Source organism: the organism of the source record quoted next, assembly GCF_019968955.1.
Source record: "MAG: Porospora cf. gigantea A chromosome Unknown PgA_NODE_9_length_97101_cov_340.895, whole genome shotgun sequence".
NCBI classification, from domain to species: Eukaryota; Apicomplexa; class Conoidasida; order Eugregarinorida; family Porosporidae; genus Porospora; species Porospora cf. gigantea A.
In genome coordinates, this window is record NW_027152011.1 from 76,465 (window position 1) to 97,101 (window position 20,637).

At 52.7% G+C, this 20,637-nt stretch overlaps 15 protein-coding genes across 25 annotated transcripts; 7 read left to right on the forward strand and 8 right to left on the reverse strand.

Annotated features, from left to right (window-relative positions):
- Positions 1-28: 28 nt before the first annotated feature.
- KVP18_000684 (uncharacterized protein) lies at positions 29-566 on the forward strand (the record flags this gene model as incomplete). 2 transcript variants are annotated; one of them, XM_067950009.1, is made up of 2 exons in its annotated part: positions 29-284; positions 313-566. In XM_067950009.1, 2 exons carry the CDS (start codon positions 29-31, stop codon positions 564-566), a joined length of 510 nt encoding a protein of 169 aa, XP_067805354.1. The 2 variants fall into 2 exon arrangements, with proteins under 2 accessions (XP_067805354.1, XP_067805353.1); XM_067950008.1 differs by having other exon boundaries at positions 165-566.
- A 31-nt stretch (positions 567-597) lies between these two features.
- KVP18_000698 (uncharacterized protein) lies at positions 598-894 on the forward strand (the record flags this gene model as incomplete). Its single annotated transcript, XM_067950037.1, has 1 exon — positions 598-894. One exon carries the CDS (start codon positions 598-600, stop codon positions 892-894), a length of 297 nt encoding a protein of 98 aa, XP_067805379.1.
- A 103-nt stretch (positions 895-997) lies between these two features.
- On the forward strand, positions 998-1,435 carry KVP18_000720 (uncharacterized protein; the record flags this gene model as incomplete). The annotated part of the gene is made up of 1 exon (XM_067950069.1): positions 998-1,435. One exon carries the CDS (start codon positions 998-1,000, stop codon positions 1,433-1,435), a length of 438 nt encoding a protein of 145 aa, XP_067805409.1.
- A 587-nt stretch (positions 1,436-2,022) lies between these two features.
- Positions 2,023-2,680, reverse strand: KVP18_005093 (uncharacterized protein; the record flags this gene model as incomplete). The annotated part of the gene is made up of 3 exons (XM_067949444.1): positions 2,023-2,242; positions 2,299-2,531; positions 2,561-2,680. 3 exons carry the CDS (start codon positions 2,678-2,680, stop codon positions 2,023-2,025), a joined length of 573 nt encoding a protein of 190 aa, XP_067805420.1.
- Positions 2,681-2,758: 78 nt separating this feature from the next.
- Positions 2,759-2,989, reverse strand: KVP18_000689 (uncharacterized protein; the record flags this gene model as incomplete). The annotated part of the gene is made up of 1 exon (XM_067950016.1): positions 2,759-2,989. One exon carries the CDS (start codon positions 2,987-2,989, stop codon positions 2,759-2,761), a length of 231 nt encoding a protein of 76 aa, XP_067805360.1.
- A 371-nt stretch (positions 2,990-3,360) lies between these two features.
- On the forward strand, positions 3,361-3,954 carry KVP18_000709 (uncharacterized protein; the record flags this gene model as incomplete). Its single annotated transcript, XM_067950054.1, has 1 exon — positions 3,361-3,954. The coding sequence occupies one exon, from the start codon at positions 3,361-3,363 to the stop codon at positions 3,952-3,954; it is 594 nt and encodes a 197-aa protein (XP_067805395.1).
- Positions 3,955-4,325: 371 nt separating this feature from the next.
- KVP18_000717 (uncharacterized protein) lies at positions 4,326-6,456 on the reverse strand (the record flags this gene model as incomplete). The annotated part of the gene is made up of 2 exons (XM_067950066.1): positions 4,326-6,176; positions 6,205-6,456. The coding sequence occupies 2 exons, from the start codon at positions 6,454-6,456 to the stop codon at positions 4,326-4,328; spliced, it is 2,103 nt and encodes a 700-aa protein (XP_067805406.1).
- A 415-nt stretch (positions 6,457-6,871) lies between these two features.
- KVP18_000705 (uncharacterized protein) lies at positions 6,872-9,961 on the forward strand (the record flags this gene model as incomplete). Of its 3 annotated transcripts, XM_067950046.1 has the most annotated exons (2): positions 6,872-7,512; positions 7,540-9,961. In XM_067950046.1, the coding sequence occupies 2 exons, from the start codon at positions 6,872-6,874 to the stop codon at positions 9,959-9,961; spliced, it is 3,063 nt and encodes a 1,020-aa protein (XP_067805388.1). The 3 variants fall into 3 exon arrangements, with proteins under 3 accessions (XP_067805388.1, XP_067805390.1, XP_067805389.1); XM_067950048.1 differs by lacking the exon at positions 7,540-9,961 and having other exon boundaries at positions 6,872-7,516; XM_067950047.1 differs by lacking the exon at positions 6,872-7,512 and having other exon boundaries at positions 7,565-9,961.
- A 1,654-nt stretch (positions 9,962-11,615) lies between these two features.
- Positions 11,616-12,718, reverse strand: KVP18_000726 (uncharacterized protein; the record flags this gene model as incomplete). 2 transcript variants are annotated; one of them, XM_067950080.1, is made up of 3 exons in its annotated part: positions 11,616-11,785; positions 11,813-12,419; positions 12,446-12,718. In XM_067950080.1, 3 exons carry the CDS (start codon positions 12,716-12,718, stop codon positions 11,616-11,618), a joined length of 1,050 nt encoding a protein of 349 aa, XP_067805419.1. The 2 variants fall into 2 exon arrangements, with proteins under 2 accessions (XP_067805419.1, XP_067805418.1); XM_067950079.1 differs by having other exon boundaries at positions 11,616-12,461.
- A 257-nt stretch (positions 12,719-12,975) lies between these two features.
- On the reverse strand, positions 12,976-13,575 carry KVP18_000703 (uncharacterized protein; the record flags this gene model as incomplete). 2 transcript variants are annotated; one of them, XM_067950044.1, is made up of 4 exons in its annotated part: positions 12,976-13,127; positions 13,157-13,286; positions 13,313-13,474; positions 13,501-13,575. In XM_067950044.1, the coding sequence occupies 4 exons, from the start codon at positions 13,573-13,575 to the stop codon at positions 12,976-12,978; spliced, it is 519 nt and encodes a 172-aa protein (XP_067805386.1). The 2 variants fall into 2 exon arrangements, with proteins under 2 accessions (XP_067805386.1, XP_067805385.1); XM_067950043.1 differs by lacking the exons at positions 13,313-13,474; positions 13,501-13,575 and having other exon boundaries at positions 12,976-13,164.
- Positions 13,576-13,627: 52 nt separating this feature from the next.
- Positions 13,628-15,400, reverse strand: KVP18_000700 (uncharacterized protein; the record flags this gene model as incomplete). 2 transcript variants are annotated; one of them, XM_067950040.1, is made up of 1 exon in its annotated part: positions 13,628-15,400. In XM_067950040.1, one exon carries the CDS (start codon positions 15,398-15,400, stop codon positions 13,628-13,630), a length of 1,773 nt encoding a protein of 590 aa, XP_067805382.1. The 2 variants fall into 2 exon arrangements, with proteins under 2 accessions (XP_067805382.1, XP_067805381.1); XM_067950039.1 differs by having other exon boundaries at positions 13,628-14,836.
- KVP18_000685 (uncharacterized protein) lies at positions 15,225-17,130 on the forward strand (the record flags this gene model as incomplete). Of its 2 annotated transcripts, XM_067950011.1 has the most annotated exons (3): positions 15,225-15,520; positions 15,548-16,495; positions 16,524-17,130. In XM_067950011.1, the coding sequence occupies 3 exons, from the start codon at positions 15,225-15,227 to the stop codon at positions 17,128-17,130; spliced, it is 1,851 nt and encodes a 616-aa protein (XP_067805356.1). The 2 variants fall into 2 exon arrangements, with proteins under 2 accessions (XP_067805356.1, XP_067805355.1); XM_067950010.1 differs by lacking the exons at positions 15,225-15,520; positions 15,548-16,495 and having other exon boundaries at positions 16,513-17,130.
- A 221-nt stretch (positions 17,131-17,351) lies between these two features.
- Positions 17,352-19,163, forward strand: KVP18_000682 (uncharacterized protein; the record flags this gene model as incomplete). 2 transcript variants are annotated; one of them, XM_067950005.1, is made up of 3 exons in its annotated part: positions 17,352-17,497; positions 17,527-18,813; positions 18,842-19,163. In XM_067950005.1, 3 exons carry the CDS (start codon positions 17,352-17,354, stop codon positions 19,161-19,163), a joined length of 1,755 nt encoding a protein of 584 aa, XP_067805350.1. The 2 variants fall into 2 exon arrangements, with proteins under 2 accessions (XP_067805350.1, XP_067805351.1); XM_067950006.1 differs by lacking the exons at positions 17,352-17,497; positions 18,842-19,163 and having other exon boundaries at positions 17,567-18,817.
- Positions 19,164-19,205: 42 nt separating this feature from the next.
- Positions 19,206-19,769, reverse strand: KVP18_000718 (uncharacterized protein; the record flags this gene model as incomplete). Its single annotated transcript, XM_067950067.1, has 1 exon — positions 19,206-19,769. The coding sequence occupies one exon, from the start codon at positions 19,767-19,769 to the stop codon at positions 19,206-19,208; it is 564 nt and encodes a 187-aa protein (XP_067805407.1).
- A 40-nt stretch (positions 19,770-19,809) lies between these two features.
- KVP18_000697 (uncharacterized protein) lies at positions 19,810-20,381 on the reverse strand (the record flags this gene model as incomplete). Of its 3 annotated transcripts, XM_067950034.1 has the most annotated exons (3): positions 19,810-20,139; positions 20,166-20,254; positions 20,282-20,381. In XM_067950034.1, the coding sequence occupies 3 exons, from the start codon at positions 20,379-20,381 to the stop codon at positions 19,810-19,812; spliced, it is 519 nt and encodes a 172-aa protein (XP_067805376.1). The 3 variants fall into 3 exon arrangements, with proteins under 3 accessions (XP_067805376.1, XP_067805378.1, XP_067805377.1); XM_067950036.1 differs by lacking the exons at positions 20,166-20,254; positions 20,282-20,381 and having other exon boundaries at positions 19,810-19,995; XM_067950035.1 differs by having other exon boundaries at positions 20,127-20,381.
- Positions 20,382-20,637: the final 256 nt, after the last annotated feature.

Sequence of the window (20,637 nt, forward strand, 5' to 3'; positions counted from 1 at the left end):
AGAACGAGTCATAATCCATAAATTCACCATGGGCCAACCTGCAGAAGACCGCTTCTTCCATCATCACGATGGACCCATTATCATGTACCCAGAAGGAAGTCACGTGGACGATGCAAACGTAGCTGCTCATGCAGCCGAGCATCACAAGAGGCTAGGAGGTCACGATGCTGCAGAAATCAAGGCTAGGCACCACCGGGACCGGCACGCTTTTTATGAGTACGAGAAAAGAGCCCATCTTGGACAGCCGCCTTCATCCAACGTTGGTGGGCACCACTTCTTGCGTCGTGAGTAATGACGACAGGGATAACGCAGACGACGGCTTTAGCGAGGGCAACACTGTACTAGCCTTCATTCCGCTTGTCGCGTTAGTCTTTCTCTTGTTCTTTGGATGGATATGCTACCGCTGCTGCATGGTTCGGCATGACGAGAAGGTTGGCGTGACAGAAATCATGCAGGATTCTCGCACCATAGCCAATACCATACGTGGCAAGAAGAAGAAGCCTACTGTCTGGGGGGATCTGAACAACGATCCTGGGCTGTCATCTGAACCCCAAGTAATTGAATGAGTGAAATGCCAATAAACACGTAGGAGTTTGGATGGAGGCTCGTCAGAAAATACAGTACGGCCTTCTGGCAATCTCGCTCATATCCATCCTGATCATCGCCCTGTTCCTACGGATTACCAGACGAAAGCCGACCAAGCCTCGAGAAGGCCCTTGTCGAGTCGTGGAGGTGTCCCCGTTCATGATGGGTTCAACAGCAGTGGAATCAAATATTCTTGCGGCCTCCGCCTCAGGCTCATTCGAAGCGGTATGGGTCCCGTCTCCCAACGCGTATGTGATAGGCGTGGCTCCACAGACCCACCGATTGCTGTCAAACGATTCTGAATCGTAAAACGGAATCGTGGAACAATTGTTGAAGTTTCACGATCATCCTACCGCAGGGCAGAAGTTTGCTGCATCCGACGTTTACGATTTTTGCACCAATCAAAAAAGCAATGTGTGACACCAGTTTAGAAACTGAACCCCTCAATCCTCCAAAGGTATTCTTGTGGGATGGCGAAGCACTGATTCCTGTCGACACTGAAGCGCCGCTCGGATCGCGTGCGATAAGCCTATCTCGGGAGCTGACCGCCATCCAAGAAGAGCTTGCTGTTGCCTCCAAGCATCTGAATGCTGCAAAGGACGCCACGTCCTATGGCCTAGCTCACAATAGGCTACCTTTGCGTCAGACAGAGGTGGAGATGGAGCGTTATGGAGCCAAGGTCGGAGCCCTACAGGCTCGAATGGACCACGCGCGACGTTCCGTTGAGGAGCCGACGTGCCCAGCATCCCGCTCCTGTTCCTGGGCCGAACGGACTAGCCATGTTCAGGATGCCGCAGAATGTCAATGGGCTCGCCGACGACTGTCAGGCTGCCATCAGCAGACCTGGTAAACCATGATAAGAGTTTGGCCACTAAATGTAGACTACACGTATTCAAAATGATGTGGGCTTGGTCAGGTTGTCTAAAGGTAGACTCTGAACGTGCTCTCAATGGGACATCTACATACAGGGCACCTCGCTTCCAACATTCGTTCTGGATTGACACGCGGTGGCAACCCCACGAGCACACTCCGCGCAGACTTTAACGTGTCTGCAGGGCAAAAAACAGATATCTGCCACATTGTCGAGGCACACAACACAGCGAGGGGCGTCAGGCCTCGCCTGTTGGGTTGTGCCGGCAGTCTCTGGACCTTCCTGATGCGGCGCCGGCGAAGGTCGCTTATTTGACTCCTCTTGGAACTTCGAATATATATACCAGGCGAAAGACGCCACACCGGCACCCAAGCTGATCCAATCTTCTAACCCCCAGCATCTGCATTGGTTTCTACGCTTTCCACATTTTGGGCAGCTGCTCATTTTTGACAGTAACGAGCGGACGGTATTATGAGCGATTATAAAAGCCGCGAGCCCTAGAGTGCTCACCGGCAGAATTTCTAGAATGACATGCAGAGCGAACTTCCAGACCGCAGCAATACAAGCTAGCCAAGCATCGGGGGGCGTTCAGACCCATGCCCCACCACTCTGGTAGTGAAAGGCTCTCCAGGTTCGTAGGGCGGGGCCCAGAGCCAGGAGTAGTCTTCGAGACCTGCCGTAGGGCTGCTGGTAGGGCTGTCAATCGTCGTGGAGGACGAGTTCTGCCTTCCAACTGCATAAAACTCGTGGAGCTTCTCAGGACAAGAGATGGACAGGGCATGCCGTCTGGTTGATTTATGATTCGGTTTCTCTGGACTATTGATGATCGGGGAGGGGCTCACCTTTTGGAGACGCAAGCGACGAAGTCATTCTGCAATGCCCGGGGACCAACCACCATCCGGATCGCCGCCTCGATTGAGGGGGCGTCAGGTTTCGCGGTTGAGGTTCTCTCCAACGTTATAATTATCCTTTGTGGGTCTTCATTGACGCTAGCCCCTTCATTGTACTCGGGAAAGGCAAAGAGCACTACCTCGGCTAGGAGGTGAGCGACTACCTTCACTCCTCCACCAGCCAACTGTATGAAAAGGCTGTCGTCAGACTTACGATAGTGACTTTGCGTTTCCTCTCAACGGTGATGAGTCTAAAAGCAAACGATACGTAGGACCGGAAGTTGCCCTGACGCCGAATACAGATCACGTTCCGAGGCAGCCCGTCACTCGCCATTACAAAAACCTTTATCAGGAAATTAGAGCCATAAAAACACAGCGGTTGTCAGGCGCCAAACACAGGCGATTTGGAGTCCTAGCACGAGCTCACGAAGCAGCAGCAGACGTAAATCAACAGGAATGATCCGAGAAGGGCCGTCATCAAGACCTTCGCCCACGTCTGCTGCTCCAGCGTATCCCCCGTAGACACCCCTTGACAGTCGTAAAGCGAGTAGGCCAACGGCATGTCCGCGAACGCTTGACACGCCCTCGACCCGCACCGAAACTGCGCAGCATTCGCGCAAACCTCACAGAACTCGGACTGCATCTGAGCCTGCGTTCAAAGACCTGGTCTCTCTCACTGCCCCTCCGTCTGTGAAATCCGACACACGCTTCCGGCTGCAATGGACTCGAACAGCCACTTTGGAACTTAGGCCACAGGAGGACAGGGCATAAGAACCGGAATCCTCGGGCCGAGTAAACGGTGGACAGCACTCTTGGTGGAGTGGAAGCATGTCGGCATCTCCCCTGGTGAAAGTCTTGTAGAAGTCGTCGTCGTTCTTTATATCCAGTTTGGCTGGTAAAATCTACAGGAGACTCTCACTTCCATCAGCACAGAAATGCGACGCAGGGTTAACGTATCCGACTGCGCTTGCAAGTGTCACAAGAGTGCAGATAAGCATCCGAATAATTGCCCAAATGCGTGCGGTATTGAGCCTTCTAGCGTTGGCGGTTGTGGCTGTGGAGTTCAACTACAAACCACGGCCTGCCGTGGAGAAGTGCTTTGGCCAGGACATTCCTGCAGAAAGCCCTGTGCTGGTTTCAATCGATCCTCTGGACAGCGTCAACACCTCACTGCGGATAGCTGTCAACTCGCTGACAGACGAGTTTGAGGCCTATCATGAAACGAAATCGAAGATGCAGCAGACAATGTTCTCATTGCATGAAGACTCACAGGTTGAAATTTGTGTCAGTATCGAGGAGGCCAGCGTTAGAGGTGTGGACGTGAAGGTGCTCTGGGGTGCTGGAGTGCATGACTACAACCATGTGCTCAGTACGAATGACACCGACTACTTGAATGACCGCATTCACAGCTTGGAAGACAAGGTATGGGCCGCGGAAAAGCTGATGCTGTCGTTGCGACGTCGGGAATCGCGCATGAGAAAGACGAGCGATAGCGTCAATCGAGGTGTCATGGGCCTTTCCATGCTAAACGCCGCACTGATGGGAGTTCTCGTGTTGGTCGAAGTCCTCAGTTTCAAGCGTTTTCTACGCAAAAAGAAAGTTATTTGACTGTAAACAAATCGCAAGAGGAGCTCGTCGGGTTTCGCTGTCTTCAAACAGGGAGAGATTATCGAAGAACATTCTACGCAAAAAGAATTTGACTGTAAAGTTTCGCTGTCTTCAAACAGGGAGATTATCGAAGAACATTCTATGCAAAAAGAAAGTTTTTTGACTGTAAAAGTTCGATGTCTTCAAACAGGGAGAGATTACTGAAGAACATTCGACGAAAAAAGAAAGGTATTTGGTGAACAAATCTCGCCGTCTTCAAACATAATGCAAAAAGAAAGTTATTTGACTGTAAAGTTTCAATGTCTTCAAATAGGAAGAGATTACCGAAGAACATTCGACGAAAAAAGAAGTTATTTGACTGTAAACAAATCTCAAGAGGAGCTCGTTCGGGTTTCGCTGTCTTCAAACAGGGAGAGATTATCGAAGAACATTCGACAATGATCTGTTTTGTTCTTTTTATCGCACATCCAATTCGAGATATGTTGGTGGGACCCTCCCTGAACCCCGCACAGAGGTGAGTTCCGGTACATCACAGACTTCGGTCTGTCCCGCGAGGGACTCATAGGAGCTGAGACAAAGGAAGGAACGCGGTCGTAGCCGTGTTGTAGTCGTGGTCGGGTTGCTCGGTAGCCCCCTTTGTGGTTCACGTAGTAACAAGGCCCGCTGCTAAACATGTCGATGTCCTCCGGATTACCAGACATATTCCGAAAGCTCCCCTGCAAAAGCTCCTCGAACTCGTTCATCATGTGGTCAAGGGCTTTCTCCTGGGATGCATCCGGACACTCCACACAGTGAACTCGGAAGTAATGCTTTTGGGAAACAGCAGAGTGGAGTTTCATGGTGAAATCCTGCATGTGCTCCGAATTAGCCGCGTGGTCACGGAAAAATCCCGCGCTACTGAGCGGATGTCGATCTTGTGAGCCAGCATCGGCTTTTTGCCACCGAAATCTCCAGGGATACGAGAGATCAGACCTGAAGTCAAACCCCGCCTTCACCCAATCCAACCTTGCAACTTGCTTTTTCAGCTGCGAAACCGCTTCGTTCCCTCCGAAGAAGCAAAACTCATGAACGAACCGATATAGGTTCCTGGATCTAAAACGTGCAAGAAGTTCTTTTCCTTTGGTTGCGAACGCGTGGCCTATTTTTGATGCGCAGTCATCACGATCCAAGGGGGCCAAGATAGTGGAATCCGTCAGTTTAATGAACTGATCTGGGTCGCGGTTCATCTCATTGTACTTCCAGTAGTCAGACAGGAGCAGAGCCATGTCGAACAGGAGGTGCTCCGCCCCCAGGGTTTTGGGATGGAGGTAGACATTATCAAACATCCTGAATCTAAATCGGCCCAAGTTGAGAACTTCTTCGTGTATTTTGCTCTCGTAAACAATATGTCCGCCGGAAATGGAGGAGTGGTTGAAGATACGTTCATAATCAAATGAAGGGCGTAGGTTTCTGCTGCACATCGCAGAATCACGTAACAAGTAGTCGATTCGGTCAGCATCCACTCCTGATACCCCATTGGAAATGATCTGAGTCAGAGCTCGATCGTACTCCTCCATGTTGCGTGTATCTCGGGGGTAGTGGCAGCTCACTCCACGGATTGAGTCCTCCACTCGTTGTCTCTCGGCTTTGGTAAAGACATCCAGCCATTCACAGCCATACGTTTCTGCATGGTCCCAGATCTTATTCATAACCATAATGGATCTGTCTTCATGGGTCCAGAGGGAATGTGTACCATCATCCAGGGCAGGCCGTAGAGTGTCGTAGAAATGACCCCAGGGTCCGTGCCCTACGTCGTGCATGAGTCCCGCAAACGCCACCCAGGTTTTGGAAGTCAGAACCTGCCTACACTGAGGCGAGAGACCCAACCGGTGGTTGAGGAGATTCTGGCTCCACATCCAACACAGATGCGACACACCAAGGCTGTGTGGCTTTCTCGAGTGTTCGGCCGAGGGGTAAACAAGGTAGGCAGGCCCCAATTGCTTTAGTTGGCCTAGGCGCATGAAGTAGGGCGTGTCCACAACGCTCCAAAAGCAATCCTGCAGCACGATTTCGCCATGAGTAGAGCACTGTACTGTTCTGGGGGCCGCGTCCAATCTAAGGAAAGAATCGCCGAAGGCCATGCTTTCCATGGCCTCCATTAATTTATTCCAATCGTCCAAACTCATCCCGAATTCTGGGGTGTCAGACGACCAAACCTCCTCCACGCCGTCTCGGTTGGAAATCTGCGTGTCGAGAAGATTTAGCACTCACCCTGCGCTTGTACAGATCGTACCCATCTGCAATACCATGATTCACGAGGGAGTCGAACGTGTGGAACAGGTGGAGGCTCTCAAGGACAGCCGCAAAAGAGTCCACATCCGTGGATCTCACAATGCGGTGAAACGATTCTAATTTGGCGGCGACAGCATACATCTCATCCTCGGTCCTGCTTTTGATAACGCTCTCCAGCTGTTTGTGGCACACTCCGCCGCTGCTCAGCAGACGTTTAGTCTTCAGCAGCATCTGACGCTCGTCGCCGTATAATTGCAATGCCTGTCCATAAGTTGACACATGCCCACCTCGACAATGTCGTCCCTGAGACTCGTCGCGCCCGCATGAGTCAATATTGACAGCAGAGGTGGGATGTCTGACATGTGGTCAGATTAAGCGAGTTTTTGTTTTTGTTTGTGTGCACCCTGTGCATAGTCTCAGTGATGTTTGAGTCAGCTTGTACCCTGTACATAGTCGTAGTGATGTTTGAGTCAGCTTGTACCAAACTTTAGATGTCGAGCTCATTTCGGTGCGGTGCTTGCCAGTAGCTGTTTAAGTGGCTGTTCAAGCGACTGCCTGACCGCAACCGCAGATCGAAACAGCACATAAACTCTTTGCGTTGTATTCTGGCAGGTCAACCTGCTCGAGACAAATCCGAAATTCTTCAATGGCCGACGCAATTGTGCTGTCGCCAGACGAGGTACAAGCGTTACAGGCTCAATGGCCCATCAACGAGGCTGTTCCCCACCAGAAGCCCTGGTCATCTAAAGTTTGGAGAGCGGAAAGGGTGGTTAGCTCGTTCTACAGCGGAGGACCTTTGGAGTTCAACTCCACGCTGGGCTTAGCCTTTTGCCATTTTGACGGGTCTGTGCGAGTTGTGACGTTGGAGGGCGATGTCTGCGGCGTCTTGGGTGATTTGCAGAACCCCGACAAGATCACCAACTTCGCTGTGGACCGCCGGGGCAGAATACTTGTTGCTACGTACAAATCCAACCTAATGCGCACGTTCGCAATCGAGTTGGCTGCAGAAGGCCGGGCTTTTTCGGTGAGCTTCAGCGAGACTCGCGTTTGGAAGGGCGCCGACGCGGCGGCCAGGGTGCTGAGGATTGACCCTACATCCACCCTCATCGCCGTTGGTGGCGCTGACGGGTCGTTAGTTGTACATGATCTACGGAAAGGCCACATGTCGCATCAGCTTCGAAGTGAAGATCGTGACATAACGCTGGTCAGGTTCCACCCAACAAAGCTGTTGTTGCTTTACGCCACCGCTGCAGGAGAGATGAGAGTGTTCGATCTCTATAGGAACATGTGAGTGCTGAATTTTAACTAACACAGCATCGTGGCAAACATGAATGACCACATGTCCCGGGTCACGGATATGGTACTGCTGCAGGTCGCTGGGGACGACGGCTTAGGTGCCCTGGCTTCCGTTAGCAGCGACCACACGATCAATGTGTGGGATTTGACCAGTGTTCAAGACGGATACCCTGAGGGTGTTCAGGCGGGATGCAAGGTCGTGGAAGGCGAGCCTACAAAGGTGAAGCGCACACAATTATCCCCAGTGAAGCAAATCGTCACTCACGAGACTACGTATGCACTCGGAACGGCCACTCGAGCAGAAATCGGTTTCGACTCGAAGGGCCCGTGGGTGATTATCACCGCTGGAGATGAGTGCCTGCTGAAGGTTTGGGATCCTGTCTCTGGGGAACTCATTACATCCGTTCCCACACCACATCTATCCAGAGAGGGGCCAATCACCCGACTTGAGCGAGTCGGAGATGAACTGGTGACAGTTGCTGACGACCGTGTCGTGGCCCGATGGAAGCTTGCTGGACTCGAGATGATTAGTGTGCTTGCCGGACATCTGGACGACGTATTCGACGTCCAGGCGTTCCGAGTCAACCCTCTCCATGAGTTGCAAGACGCCGAGGAACCTCCCGCCAAGAAGGTCCGATCAGAACCGGAGACCACAGAGACTCTTGGCATCTTCAGTCTCCGTGGGGACGAAAGAGTACACTACTTCGAAATATCTGATAGTAATCTGACGACGTTAGAGTTGACACGATTGCGAATCGCTGAACGCCGGAAAGAAAAGAGACGGCAACTTCTGGAGAAACCCATCCTAGAGGGCAAGCTGGACCGATCCAAGAAGGTCAAACAGGATGAGCGAGACGATACCGACCTGCTCGATTTCAGCGAAGACGAGAAGTACGAAGCATTCACTCCGAAAGAGCTGGTGCAGATCAACCAGAAGGCGGAGTTCAGACCTATGCAGCAGCAGTTTATGAACAAGCATGCGAGTATGGTGGTTTGTGCTGCAGTCTCTGCAGACACGTGTTGGCTGTCTACCGGCGACCGGAGCTCGACGATTAATATATGGTCAACAAGGATGAAGAAGCCAGTGGCTGTTTTATCAGGACACTCCACGGCGGTTACTGCTGTGGTTTGGTCTCGGAGACTGGGAAAGGGCGAGAATTGCTCTTGCTTACCCCTTGTACCTAGCTTCGGAGAGAACTTTTTCCTCTGCTCCGGATCAGATGACGGGCATGTCAAGCGGTGGAACATAAACCGCAACAAGCTGAGGAAAGTAGCTCTCGCCCTCGACAACGGCAGGCCTGTGGAGCTCCTGGAATTGGCTTCGTCATCCGGATCCATCGTGGCCCATACTAAAGCAATCAACGCTCTAGACGTCTCGCTGAATAACAGCCTACTGGCAACTGGGAGTAACGACCGGCAGGTAAAAATCTGGACCCTTCCCAATCTTCGTCCTCTAGTGACCTGCAAGGGACATAAGCGTGGCGTCTGGGCGGTAAAGTTCTCGCCGGTTGAAAAGGTTGTCGTATCTGCCGCGTCGGATGCAACCATCCACCTGTGGTCTGTAACTGACGGGTCGTGTCTGAAGACTCTCATGGGCCATAAGGGGGCTGTCCACTCAGTCTCATTCATCTGTCCTCTCGCCACTCAACTGGTGAGTTCGGGGGCGGACAGGACGATTCGCGTATGGAATGTGAAAACATCCGAATGTGTGGGTGTCTTTGAGGCTCATGACGACCGCGTGTGGGCGGCGCAGTTGGTTGACAACGAAGATCGCCAACTTCCGCCGACCACGATGATCTCCTGTGGCAGTGACGGCCGTGTCGTTGTGTGGAAGGACAAAACGGTGGAAGAGGGTGACGAGGAGGCAGCAATAAAAGCTCAGGAACTCAAGGACGCACATGAGATTGAGAACCTGGTAAAGGACGGCCGTGTAGAGGAGTCACTGCGGATGTGTTTAAGGCTCAGAAAAGATCGACAGGCTTTCAGCATCCTTGAGAAGAAGATGACCGAGTGCTTCTTGCGCTGCACTCAGGAAGCAGCATCGGCGGAGATAACAGGCGCACTAGCTGTGGGCGACATAGAACTGACTCGCACGTGCCCCTCCTTACCAGATGTCGGTGGTCAGCTCGACTTCGATATGCACAAGTGGCTACTGTCTCTGGATGATGTGCTCCTCACTCGCCTGCTGAACCTAATCGAGATCTGGCAGCGAAGGAGTGCGTGGATGGCTAACGGACTTTTGGCTCAAATCCTACAACTCTTCAGCGGTGAGGCGCTTGCCAAACTCGAAGGTTTCGAGAACTTCGCCTCCCGCTTCGTCCACCTCTCACAGAAGCACTCCGACAGGCTTCATACCCTCAAACAGAAGGCATTTCTCTTGGATATCGCGCTGTCTCAGGTTTCAATCTTGGAGAGCAATGATCCGTTTGAAGCCTGTTAAGCTTATGTTATGTCTCGCGTGGGGCTTAAAACTCAAAAAAAGACACATACTTTTTCTAATGGGAAACCCTTGGCCAGCGCAAGTTGAGACGGATGCTCGGAGGTTTATGGTTTGGTGGTTCGACCACAACACAGACTGGATGAACTGTTGCCAGTTCGATTTTGTGGGCTTTTACAAGGCCATCGAACTGCTGGGTATGCGGGGCTACATGCTAAGAGCTTTCGTTAAGTTTATCATCGAGGTGTATTTCGCCGAGATGGCTCAACGAACTTTGGTGCTAGAAGACGGGAGCTGCTCCCCCATTCAGTGCCTGAGATCTGTAATAGGGCCTCCGAAATTATGGAAGCCGCGATCTCTCACACCTCCTGCCCCTTTGTGCATGGTGGTTGACGTTCCCGGAATGTACCCAGGTGCTCAGGTGTTTCTTTGCGACGATTCGTCTGCTTCGTCTGTGGATGATGTAGCGGGACGGGACGTTCCAAGGTTGGATTTGGCTAGAATTTTCTGTGCCCACGACGAGTTGCCTTTTTCGCAACGGTCCCATGTGGCACCCCATACGATTGTTGGCAGAGGGTCTCCTAGGTCACCAAGGTCACCTAGATCATTTAGAGCACCAAGGACGCCTAGGTCAGCACGACAACCTCCTCCGACCTCCCCAAGGCTAGGACAACCAAGTATGCGCCTGCCACCGGGGTGCCCCGCAGGACCTCTCGCCATGGACACCGGCCCTTTATCCACTCGTCGGGGCTTCACTCGGGCCGAAATACCTCCGGCTTCGCGCGCTCAGGATTCTCCTGCAGTCCATCGAGGTGACGCCGAAACTCTAAGAGGGCTGCTATCGCCTCGGATAGGTGCAACTCCTCGTTGTCAGATTAAGCGCGCGAGGTCGGCGGAACCTATGGCCTACGCCGGAGCCAATCGTTTACTACAGGAGGCCAACGCTCTTCGCATACACAGACGAGCGCCGTCCCTTCAGCGTCGCGCCTTTTCGCAGCTGCTGGGTAATTTCCGCTGATATTCCCCCGACCTACGCACTGTCGCTCCTACTACTGCTCCCCAACATTTTGGGTGACTTTTTGTGTACTGCATGTTGTCGTTTTGTACTCATCCATCGAATCTGACACTGCCCTGCCTGAAACGGCTCCGTAAACATTCTGCGTCATCGTTTCCTACAACCGAATCCTCGATCGAATCCTATGAAAAGGTTATGTCTGTTCTGTCCCCAATGTCATGTCCGTTCTGTCTCCAATGCCAACGAAATTAATATTAGTTTATATCGAATGTGCTCGAACAGTGTCGCTTATAAGTGACTCTACTTGTTCTCCCTGCCATTCGAGACTAATCTATCCTGTGAGGATGACCAGCTCTTTTCGCCCATGTACATTGGTCCTCGATTTCGAGCGGCCTGAATGACTCTAGTGGCGGGAGAGAGTCTGAGCAGGAACAGTCCTCTGGACTAGCGAATAGTATTGTTTTAATGAGCCGTCTGCGGTTTCGACGTAAAGTCTTATACTTTTGCATGCATGGCTTAATCTTTGAGACAAGTATAGACTACCGGCAGAGCTGCGTCTGTTCAAATCTCAAGTATACAAAGCCACATCTGTATCCTTATGGAGGAGAGCATGAATGAGTACCGTATATGAATATCGCAAACTCAATCCAAGCTCTTGGTCTCCTCCTCTGGAGTTCCCACACTATCCGAAGTCCTCAAAACGTCAGACGGAGTCTTCAAAACATCCTCCAGAACATTGTGTGCAGCGAGGTCATGAGCCTCCATAAGTGCAGTTCGCAGGTTCTCCATCCGTGAAACGAGAGAAGCAGGACCTATAATGATCGCCCTTGGTGGCCCACTGCATGTGGCGGCGTATGCCAGGCGCAAACATAGCGCAAGTCGCCGCTGAAGGCGTATGGTGAACCGCTCGTCATCTGCGGCTAGGAAGGCCAGAGCATCAGTCAGCGCCAAGACGAATCTAGTCCGGAGAGCGTCTAAGCCAGCTCTGGGTGTCACGTCGCTGTCGAACTCGTATTGGCGCGCCGTCACAACCGCCTCCTTGGAGGCCTTGGCTTCTAGAATGGCGAGGTACCTCTCCACAGGGGCCAAGTTCTCGCCTGGCGCTTCAAGCGCCACCTCACATTCAAGAGCTTGGAAGCGGTGCTCCATCCTTGTGGCCATTTCGTCACGTTGAGCCTTGAAATCCTGGTACTTGCCCATCAGTTGCGTTATTGTACGGTTACTTAGGAAGCACGGGTGGTTGGATTCCACATCGTAGGTGAACAGCTCGAAATGCCGTTCAAGAGGGTTTGTCGCCTCGGAGTACGCTGTTGCCACGATATCGTTGATGCGTACCAACCAAGGACACATGTCTTGGACATTGCCTGGAAAGTGTTTGTCTGCCTCTAGCGGAGTGCCTGCCAACAGCAGAGTGTCCAGAGACTCGAAAGTGGCGATCACTGCGATCTGTGTGGAAGATCCCGCTGTCTCACATCCTCGGGGGTCCATACCGACGTCCTGCTCAAGTCGAGATAGCGAAGGTTAGGCCAGCAGGTCCCACGTACATCAAGTTTCTCCACGCCTTGGCAGCCAGCCACTGTCAGTAACTCGAGATTGGTCAAGGAAGCCAAGTGGGCAAGGCTGCACAACTTTTTGTTGTCTATGAGGTTGAGTCTTCGGAGCCGTTTTAAAGAGCTGATCTCACTCAAGTCAACCACTGGACTGTCGGTGATTGTGAGGCTTTCAAGAGATTGGAAGATGCCCATGCTGCACAAGCAAGCGAATGCTAATTCATCCTTCAACTTTGGCCTTACGAAACTCTGGGAGTCGGAGGTCTGTCAACGTAGGCCAATGGCTTGCGTGCATCTCGTCAGTGCAGGCAGAATCAGCTGGACATGTCTGAGCACACAAGAAATCAGCAGACATATTTTACAGTTTCGATTTTATTAGAGACTGTTTCAGCTTGTACCTTCCAAGTGACATGTCTCACTCGTGGGACGGCGCCAATCTCGCGGTGGCCGAATTACTGGAGCTTTTTCAGTTCCGCGTTTTCCTTCTCTAGGGCTTCCTTTAGACTCAGCCGCTGCCGGTGCTCCTTGCTGAAAGCTTGACAAATGAGCAGCGTAGGCTCTGGTTCTCGCGGTTTCACGAAGCTTGAGTCCCATTCACATACAGCTGTGTGATCTGTTAAACAATTTCCCAACTGGTACATTTGTAACAGTCAACTTTGAGGCCTGACATCGTCGCCGTCATCCTCTCAACCATGGATGAGCACCGCTGCTCATGCTCGCGCATAAGAGTCTCCCGCGCTTTCTGAGCCTCCGAAAGTCCATGCTGTGTACAAGCAGACAGCGTCTCACAATCAGGTCGGCCTCACGACATCGGGCTGCAGCCGACTCAGCTCTCACACGTTCGCGCTCACGTTGCAGCTCGTCGACGGCGATTCGCGTTTGCGACAACTTGAGCTGCTGTTCTTGGATACCGACCTTCAGCCGTTCTTTTCGATCTGCCAACTCAGTTGCCTGTGAAAGGAGCTCTAGGAACCCACATGTTTTCTGCGAAGGGCCGTTCGGTGTTTAATGGCGTTGACCGCCTGTGAAACGCGACCGCTCGTGGTATCCATACTGAAGGTCACCTATTGCATGGGACACTTCAACTCCTTATCTCTTCTGAATCTACAGCTCCAACAGGGTCTTCAACAAACTGCGCGTCTTGGAGTGAACTCTAGCTTGTGCCAAAGGCCACAACAGAGGGTCGTAGTCACAGCAATGGACCTCTCCATATGTCTGACAGGGCTTAATATCCGGTGATCCATCCTGTGATAGGAGGTCCCGCGCGTTGTTTGGCCGGCCACAGGTCTCATATCCAACTGCCTTCCAGGAATTTGGCACATGGCCCAGTGTGTTGACCTGAACTGCGGGGTGCGATTCTGGGCACATGCCTTGGAGTTCCAGCAGCAACCCCAAAGCTGTGCAGGCTGTCTTAAGCCTGCGGGGCCCAATATGGCCAGTTCCGTTGGCCACGAAAGCGTAGTACTCTGGCTGCATTCCGATTGGAGTTAGTTGCGCCAGACGTCTGAGGACGGGAATCTGCAGAGCGATGTCAGGCGTGTACGCGGTTTTCGGAGAGGATGCGTCAAGGACGCTGAGAAGCTCGGCACGCGGCACTGACGTAAGACCGCGAGCCCTGGCGACTATCGCCAGCGTTTGCCACTGGTGCTCCACGTCTGACCTGCCGGCCCTGACGTAAAGCCCGAACCCAACAGGCAAATGCTCTACTGTCCGGTTTAATGGACGGCACGCCGCTGTGGATGGCACGCCGCTGTGGATGGCCTGCAGGTACATAGAAGACTCCCGCAAATTCACAGTGCGAATTTCGTGTTCGGTCGCGAATTCAAGGGACGTGAGAGAGCGCAAATGCTCGACAGGTTGAAATAGGCGAGCGAGGTCAGGAACGACAGGGCTTTGGGTGGGCCAGGCGGAGGAGGAAGAGATGTTCTTGAAGGCGTCCACTAACAACTCAGCCACCTCCACCAGAGGAACGGTGGGACTGGAGATGGAATCCCTGAGCTTGGACACAACCGAATTATGCTGATCGGTGCTCATGATTGTCCTATCAAACCCGAGACCGACTCGGCCGTGACTTCCGCCCCATATCCACACACGAGGGCCGAAAACTCCCCCAGCAGCCTCTGACGTCCATGCAGCCGGGTTCGCCGACGGAAATAGATACTCATCTGGCGTTAGGAACAGTTGGGAGCCCCTGGAATGCGATGCCAGAAATCGATGCACGTGCTGGGTATCATTGAAAGACAACGAGTCAATAACAGTAAGACGCTCAGAGAACACACCAGTACCGTCGAAGAGGGCAGGTAGCGCCGCCATTGCGATTTTATTCCGATGGCATTCAAAGTCGAGGGCGGGGCAGCGATCCAACACAAGTAAAACATCGCAGGTCCACTGAGAGTGGTGTACTAGCCAATCTATTACGTAAGGCCACTGGACTCGAGGTTCCACCAAACTAACCAGTCGGAATCGGGGGTGGCAGGCGGGAATATCCCAGGTTCCAACAGGTCGGCCGTTCGAGTCGAACCCTGGTTGGTTTACGTACTGCTTCCCTGCGTCATAACAAGGCGAAAACATCAAGACGTTGAGGAAGGCCTGCAGTACCGCCCCTCCGAGGAGACCGCTGATCACGGCGACTACAACCACCTGCAGTAGGCTTCTGGTTAACCTACGAGGCATATTGTTCAGATTTTGAGCGGCGTTCAGGATGGAGCCCAAGACTGTTGTCTGGCCTGAGGATGTCTCAGAAGCGATAGAGCAGTGCCGACAGAGTCCAACCACACCATCGGACAAGGAGCCGCTATGCCAGGCGTCTGACCGGTCTGAAGGGTCCGTACTCGGCACCCTAGGTCTCTGGGTGTCTCGCAAGGTAAAGCGCTTCATGGAGCCGCAGTTGATGAAGACTGCAGCCACGTTTGGAGATAACCAGGATCGGCAGGAGGCCGTCCTTGGCGTGTTTGTCGAGAGTCTCGACGTTCGAACCAAGAAGAAGGCAAAGCAGACGTAAGAACCAAGCAATCCTCGACATAGTGTACAACCAGGGGTCCAACGGCGCAACGAGAGGGAACCGGACCGCATCGGCGACCGGCGGGTGGCTGTAGTGGCGGAGCACTCCATAGAGTGCTTCAAACCTTCCGGGAAATCTACCTTGCGACTTAAAACTGATCGAGTGTTATCTGCCCTCTCCATTAGCATTCCAGGTATTTGTCGTTGTATTGTGGTGGCTCACCAAGATCACATCGCTATTAGGAGTTACGGGGACCTCCAACTGGTTAAGAAGTTGCTGGTGCCATCCACCGTCTCGGCTCTATCAGCGTTTGGTAGGGTGGAGCCCTTCAACGAACTTCTGTTAGCCGGCACGGAAAACGGAGACATCTTTGCTTGGTGGCTTCCAAGCTGTGACCCTGTTTGCCTCGTTGAAAATCAGAATCCCCGGGTGGCGGTTACCACTTTGAAGGTCATCACTTGTTTCTGCCCCCCAGCCAACCCAAGTCCTACGCCTGTTGGGGGGAACTCGCTGTGCAAACGGACTGCCTTGCTGGCTGGGTACCACGACGGATCCGTTGTGACCTGTGAGCTTACAGACCTCTTCCACGCCTCCCAGCGCACGCCACATATCGAAGGCTCCTCGCATGTCCCAACGCGCGACCCACGAATTAAACCGCGCGAGCAGGAGCTTGCTCACGCATTGCTCCTCGATTCCGGCGAGGATTTCCGTCGTGTGGTTAAAATTCCACCGAAACATCCCTCGCACGTAGTGCTGGAAACCAAACGCACTTCGTTCCGAGCTTGCTTGACAGGGCAGCCCACTACGTCCATTGCAGATGTATACAACGGCGACGGCGTCGCAAGGGGCAACAGCAAGGCGCTCCAACCAGACGGAGATCATTTAATCGGACAGTCTTTAGGCGCTGTTTTGTCTATAGCGCAACTATTTCCCTCGAACCGAGTGGCCGTCCTCCATTCCTTACGCGATGAGTGAGCCTTAAAGGGGTATGCAACGCAGTTCCTCAGATGAGGCTGCGCGGCTCGCCAAGAGGAAAACCCTCAGCGCTCTGAAGCGCGTGGAGTCTGATTTATCTCCAGCTCTCGTGCGAGGTCGCACGGCGGACATGAAAAAGAAATGCAAATACCAGAGCTTGGTCTCGGTAGTGGTCCTCGACTTTTTTGACAACAACTCGCCAGCAGTGGGAGCCGGACCTGATTGGTATGAGCCTGAGTACCCCTGCCGAGTTCTTCGGCGCCCTCTTCGTGTGCAGCCCCCTCGACTTGCGTACTTGACCTCGTTTTTTGGTGAGCTGATGACAAGCGGTCATCCTGTCACGTGTCTCACCTCTGTGGATCCACTGGAGGTAGAGCGAAAGGACACAGTTAAGAGCCGCATCTGCAGCGACTTCATTCACTCCCCGAGACCCCGACAGAGTCTGATCATTCTCGGCTCCGTCCAGGGCTCCGTTTGTTTCGGCATGTTCAACAGCGTTAACGACACCGATGTCATTCAGTGGAACCGACTTATGTGCTACAAACGCTCCGTTAATCAGGTGATGGCACCTGTCACCCATCTCACTGTGGAGCCTCTGCTCGACACGTGCTTCGTGGGCGACAAACTGTAAGTGCTTACATGCAACCATTCTCATTATTTCCAGCGGGGTGGTATGTTCGCTGATGCCTCTGAAAGACTTCTTACGGGAGTGCATCGACAAAGTGAAACCAGAGTCGAGGGTCTTTTTACCTCCGGACCAGTCTTGTGTAGAGGAGTCGCGACCATCATTACCCACGCCGCAATTGTACTTGCCCTCAGTGGAGAAGAAGAGTTAATGTATTTGAACCAACGATGGCTTTGAAATTCGATGATGTGTGGAGCAACTTCTACTCACCAGCATATTTACCGCACACCAGTGTGCACATGCCCCTCTCTATCCAAGATATCAACTTGCAAGTACGGGCACTGTGGCTTCGGTCGCTCTCAACATCTCTCATGTGGGTTCACGTCACGAGTAATCACGCAGCGTTGTAGGACAGTATTTCGTGGTGCTGCTGCTGCTGACCATGACGACTTTTCAGAATCCCAGCCCGGGGCACATATTCACTGAGGCCTTGTTCTCCAACCGATGGACGTTCGTACTGTGCGCTCACGTAGGCGTGTTCCTCTCCATGGGAATTGGTTTGTGGATGTCAACCGTTTCTCCTGCCATAGGTCCGAAGGTGATATTTATCTCAGGTTCTACGATGACGTGTACCCTCTGGATCGCAGGCCTCCTTAACCAAACGTTTTTACAATCCGAGGTGTTCACTGCCGCGATTGTGGTTCTGCTTGCGTGTAGTCAGCCCTGTATCCTCCACGGCTCGCTAGCGCTTTTGCACAAAGTACCTCCTTGGCTGCACCAAAGACTTTTGTTCGTTCTGACGACGGCACCGGACTTAGCGATGGGGCTGGCTGCTATTCTGGGTCGGAGACTGGTAGGGGATCCTCGGAGCATAACTCTTATGGTTTCGTCGGCGGTCGTCTTGTCAGTCGTGAGTGGGATTAGCATGTCCCGGGTTCGTGTTCATCCCCGGCAGCCGTCTTCAGCCATGCTGGAGACCTCCCATGCGGTGGTATTCAAGCACGATGCCAAAGGCAAAGTGCTTATCCAGCTGGCTCACGCCACATTCCTGCTACACCTGGTCATGATGACCACTAAGGTGCATGCTGCAATTATCTGGAGTCCGTTGCTGGTGACGACGACGGTAGAAGCGGACGACGTTGGAACGACCCAAGCTCTCGTGGACGGCCTACTCCCATTCTCGTGGATCCTGGGTTCTCTTTGGACGCATGTCGCTCAGAGTTGGCCATTCTTCAGCACTACGGTGCTCCTTTCAATACCAGTGGCCCTTCTGAACCTGTTTACAATGTGGCTACCAAGCCGCCTGACTGTAGTATGCTCAGTGCTGTTCTACGGCGCAGTAAGGACCGTCCTGTTCGTAGTCAGCGCGAGGTACATAGAACGTAGGTCGCAGTTCTGGCATGATACAGTCGCTGAGGTCGCCACTACGGACCGGAGTGAGTTTCAATCGCGTTTTATACGGTCGGTTTCAGCTTGTGGCATTCTCAGTCTTGCTCTTCACGTCGCATCCCGTTCTTGGGGTGCCCCCGAAAATTGGATTGAGGTTTTTGTTCCACAATTGCAGAGGTTGGAAACTGCGTGGACTTGGCTGCTGTCTATCACCCTGATTCTCTTTGTTGTTACCGCCATTCTTGAGGAACGGTATATGCACTCAGTGCAGTTCGAAATCAGACAGCTGTACGCATTGCAGTGAGTGACCATCGAAATGCATACGTAGCGCTGCGTACGACGCAGAGACGGCCCTGAAGCTGCTAGGCAGGCTCCATGAAATGCAGGATGAACGACGAGGCGCCTTAGGAAACGTCGTTCGTCGTGTTCTTCGGGCTGAATCCCACATCAGCGACGAGGACATCCAGCTTCTCAAATCCGAAGCTCTGAAAGTCAAAGCCTCACACATCGAAGGCAGTTATGTTGAGCCAAGTCCGTTGCCACGAAGACGATCCTCCTTCAGTACCATAGGTGAAGGCAGCATGCCGACATTCTTCCACGGATCCGTAGTGCCGAACTCCCCCCCAAATTCCAATGACGTGAATGTCTAATGTGGCGGATGATGTGGACCATTTCACTCTTCCTAGATACCGTCAACGCCTACAGTTTCGAGATCTAAACTTCCTCGAAGGATCAAATACAAGGCACAAAAGCCTGTTGTCAGCATAGCTGTTCCGTGACAGCCTCTCCGCTTCATGGATGACCCGTTCTGCACAGGGTCGCACTCTGAAGTCGTGAATGGCCATCAGTTGGACAACCGCTGAGTTGAGCTCGACCAGAGAACAATAACTACAGAAGAGCTCTTGGTGCCATATCGACAAGGGACATGCGTGGTCGAAGAACCAGCAGTGGGACAAGTACAACTCTAATAGGGCCAGGTACAGCCACTCATCGGTTCCACTGGATACGCAGACGCTAGCTAAGGCCTGTCCAAAGTTCACGCTTGCGCCAGCCAATGCAATGAGCACGTCTTTCTGTGTGTAGTCACACGCGAGCATCATCGTCACTGCACTTTGCAGAACTTGACCAAGATTTGTGATTTGGCGCAAACCGAACTTCTCCAAGAACAAACGCACCGGCTCATCGAGCTCCAGTTGTAGGGAGCACCCTGCGCCTCCAGAGCTCTCCTCTGTGGAGAAGCTGTCTATATCGCGCATGATAGATTTCCGACATCCAAAAAACGCCACCTGGTTTTTGTCACTGCAGACTCCGTTCCTGGTAGAGCTGAACCTCCGCGGCCAGCAAGTCGCCATCGTTGATGTCAATGTACGCTTTACAGATCAAAGGGTTCAGCTGGTGGAGCTGATTCATCCTCGCGGTCCACTCACACTGGGCCAGGGCAGTTTCTACGTCGCAGCTCTGGTCGAGATAAAGCTCAGCCATCTTCCTTGAGACTCCAGACATCCGGGTCAGGTATGAGAGTCTTTCACGGCGGGTGTCACTTGGGAGCTCAGGGTGTGGAGATACAACCTCCTGATGTCGATCTTTGTGTACCGGTATTATCAGCTCTTCCTTCATCCATACCTGCTGAGTATTCTGCCGTCCTGACCCACATCGCCTCCAACAATGCCTGGATTCACGCCTTTTAACCGCTCAGCCTTGACGTTGTACCGCAAAGCGAGATTAGCTAGCGTGTCACCGCCTGTGTTAGACTTCCTTAGAGCCCCACGCTGCACCTTGTGCGTGAGATACTTCTCTTTGAGCGCTTCCTGCACCTGTTCGAAAGTCTTCCGCTGGGGCAGCGAAGACAGCGTCTTGGCAGCTATCATAACAAAGCCCAGACAGTACGAGATGGGGACAAGTCCACTAGCTCAATTAGTGCCTCATCAGCGGTGCCGCCAATTACGCGTCGCATGCGTCGAAATTTTTCATTGCAATTTCTTTCATGCCATGCACCAATGTTACCCTCAACTATTGTGGTCGACCCAAACACGTCAGCCGCCCTCGCAGCGCGATTAGTACAGGCCACCCGCCAATCATAACGGAAATATTAGAATTTAGGCTGCAATGATGGAGATCCGAGTC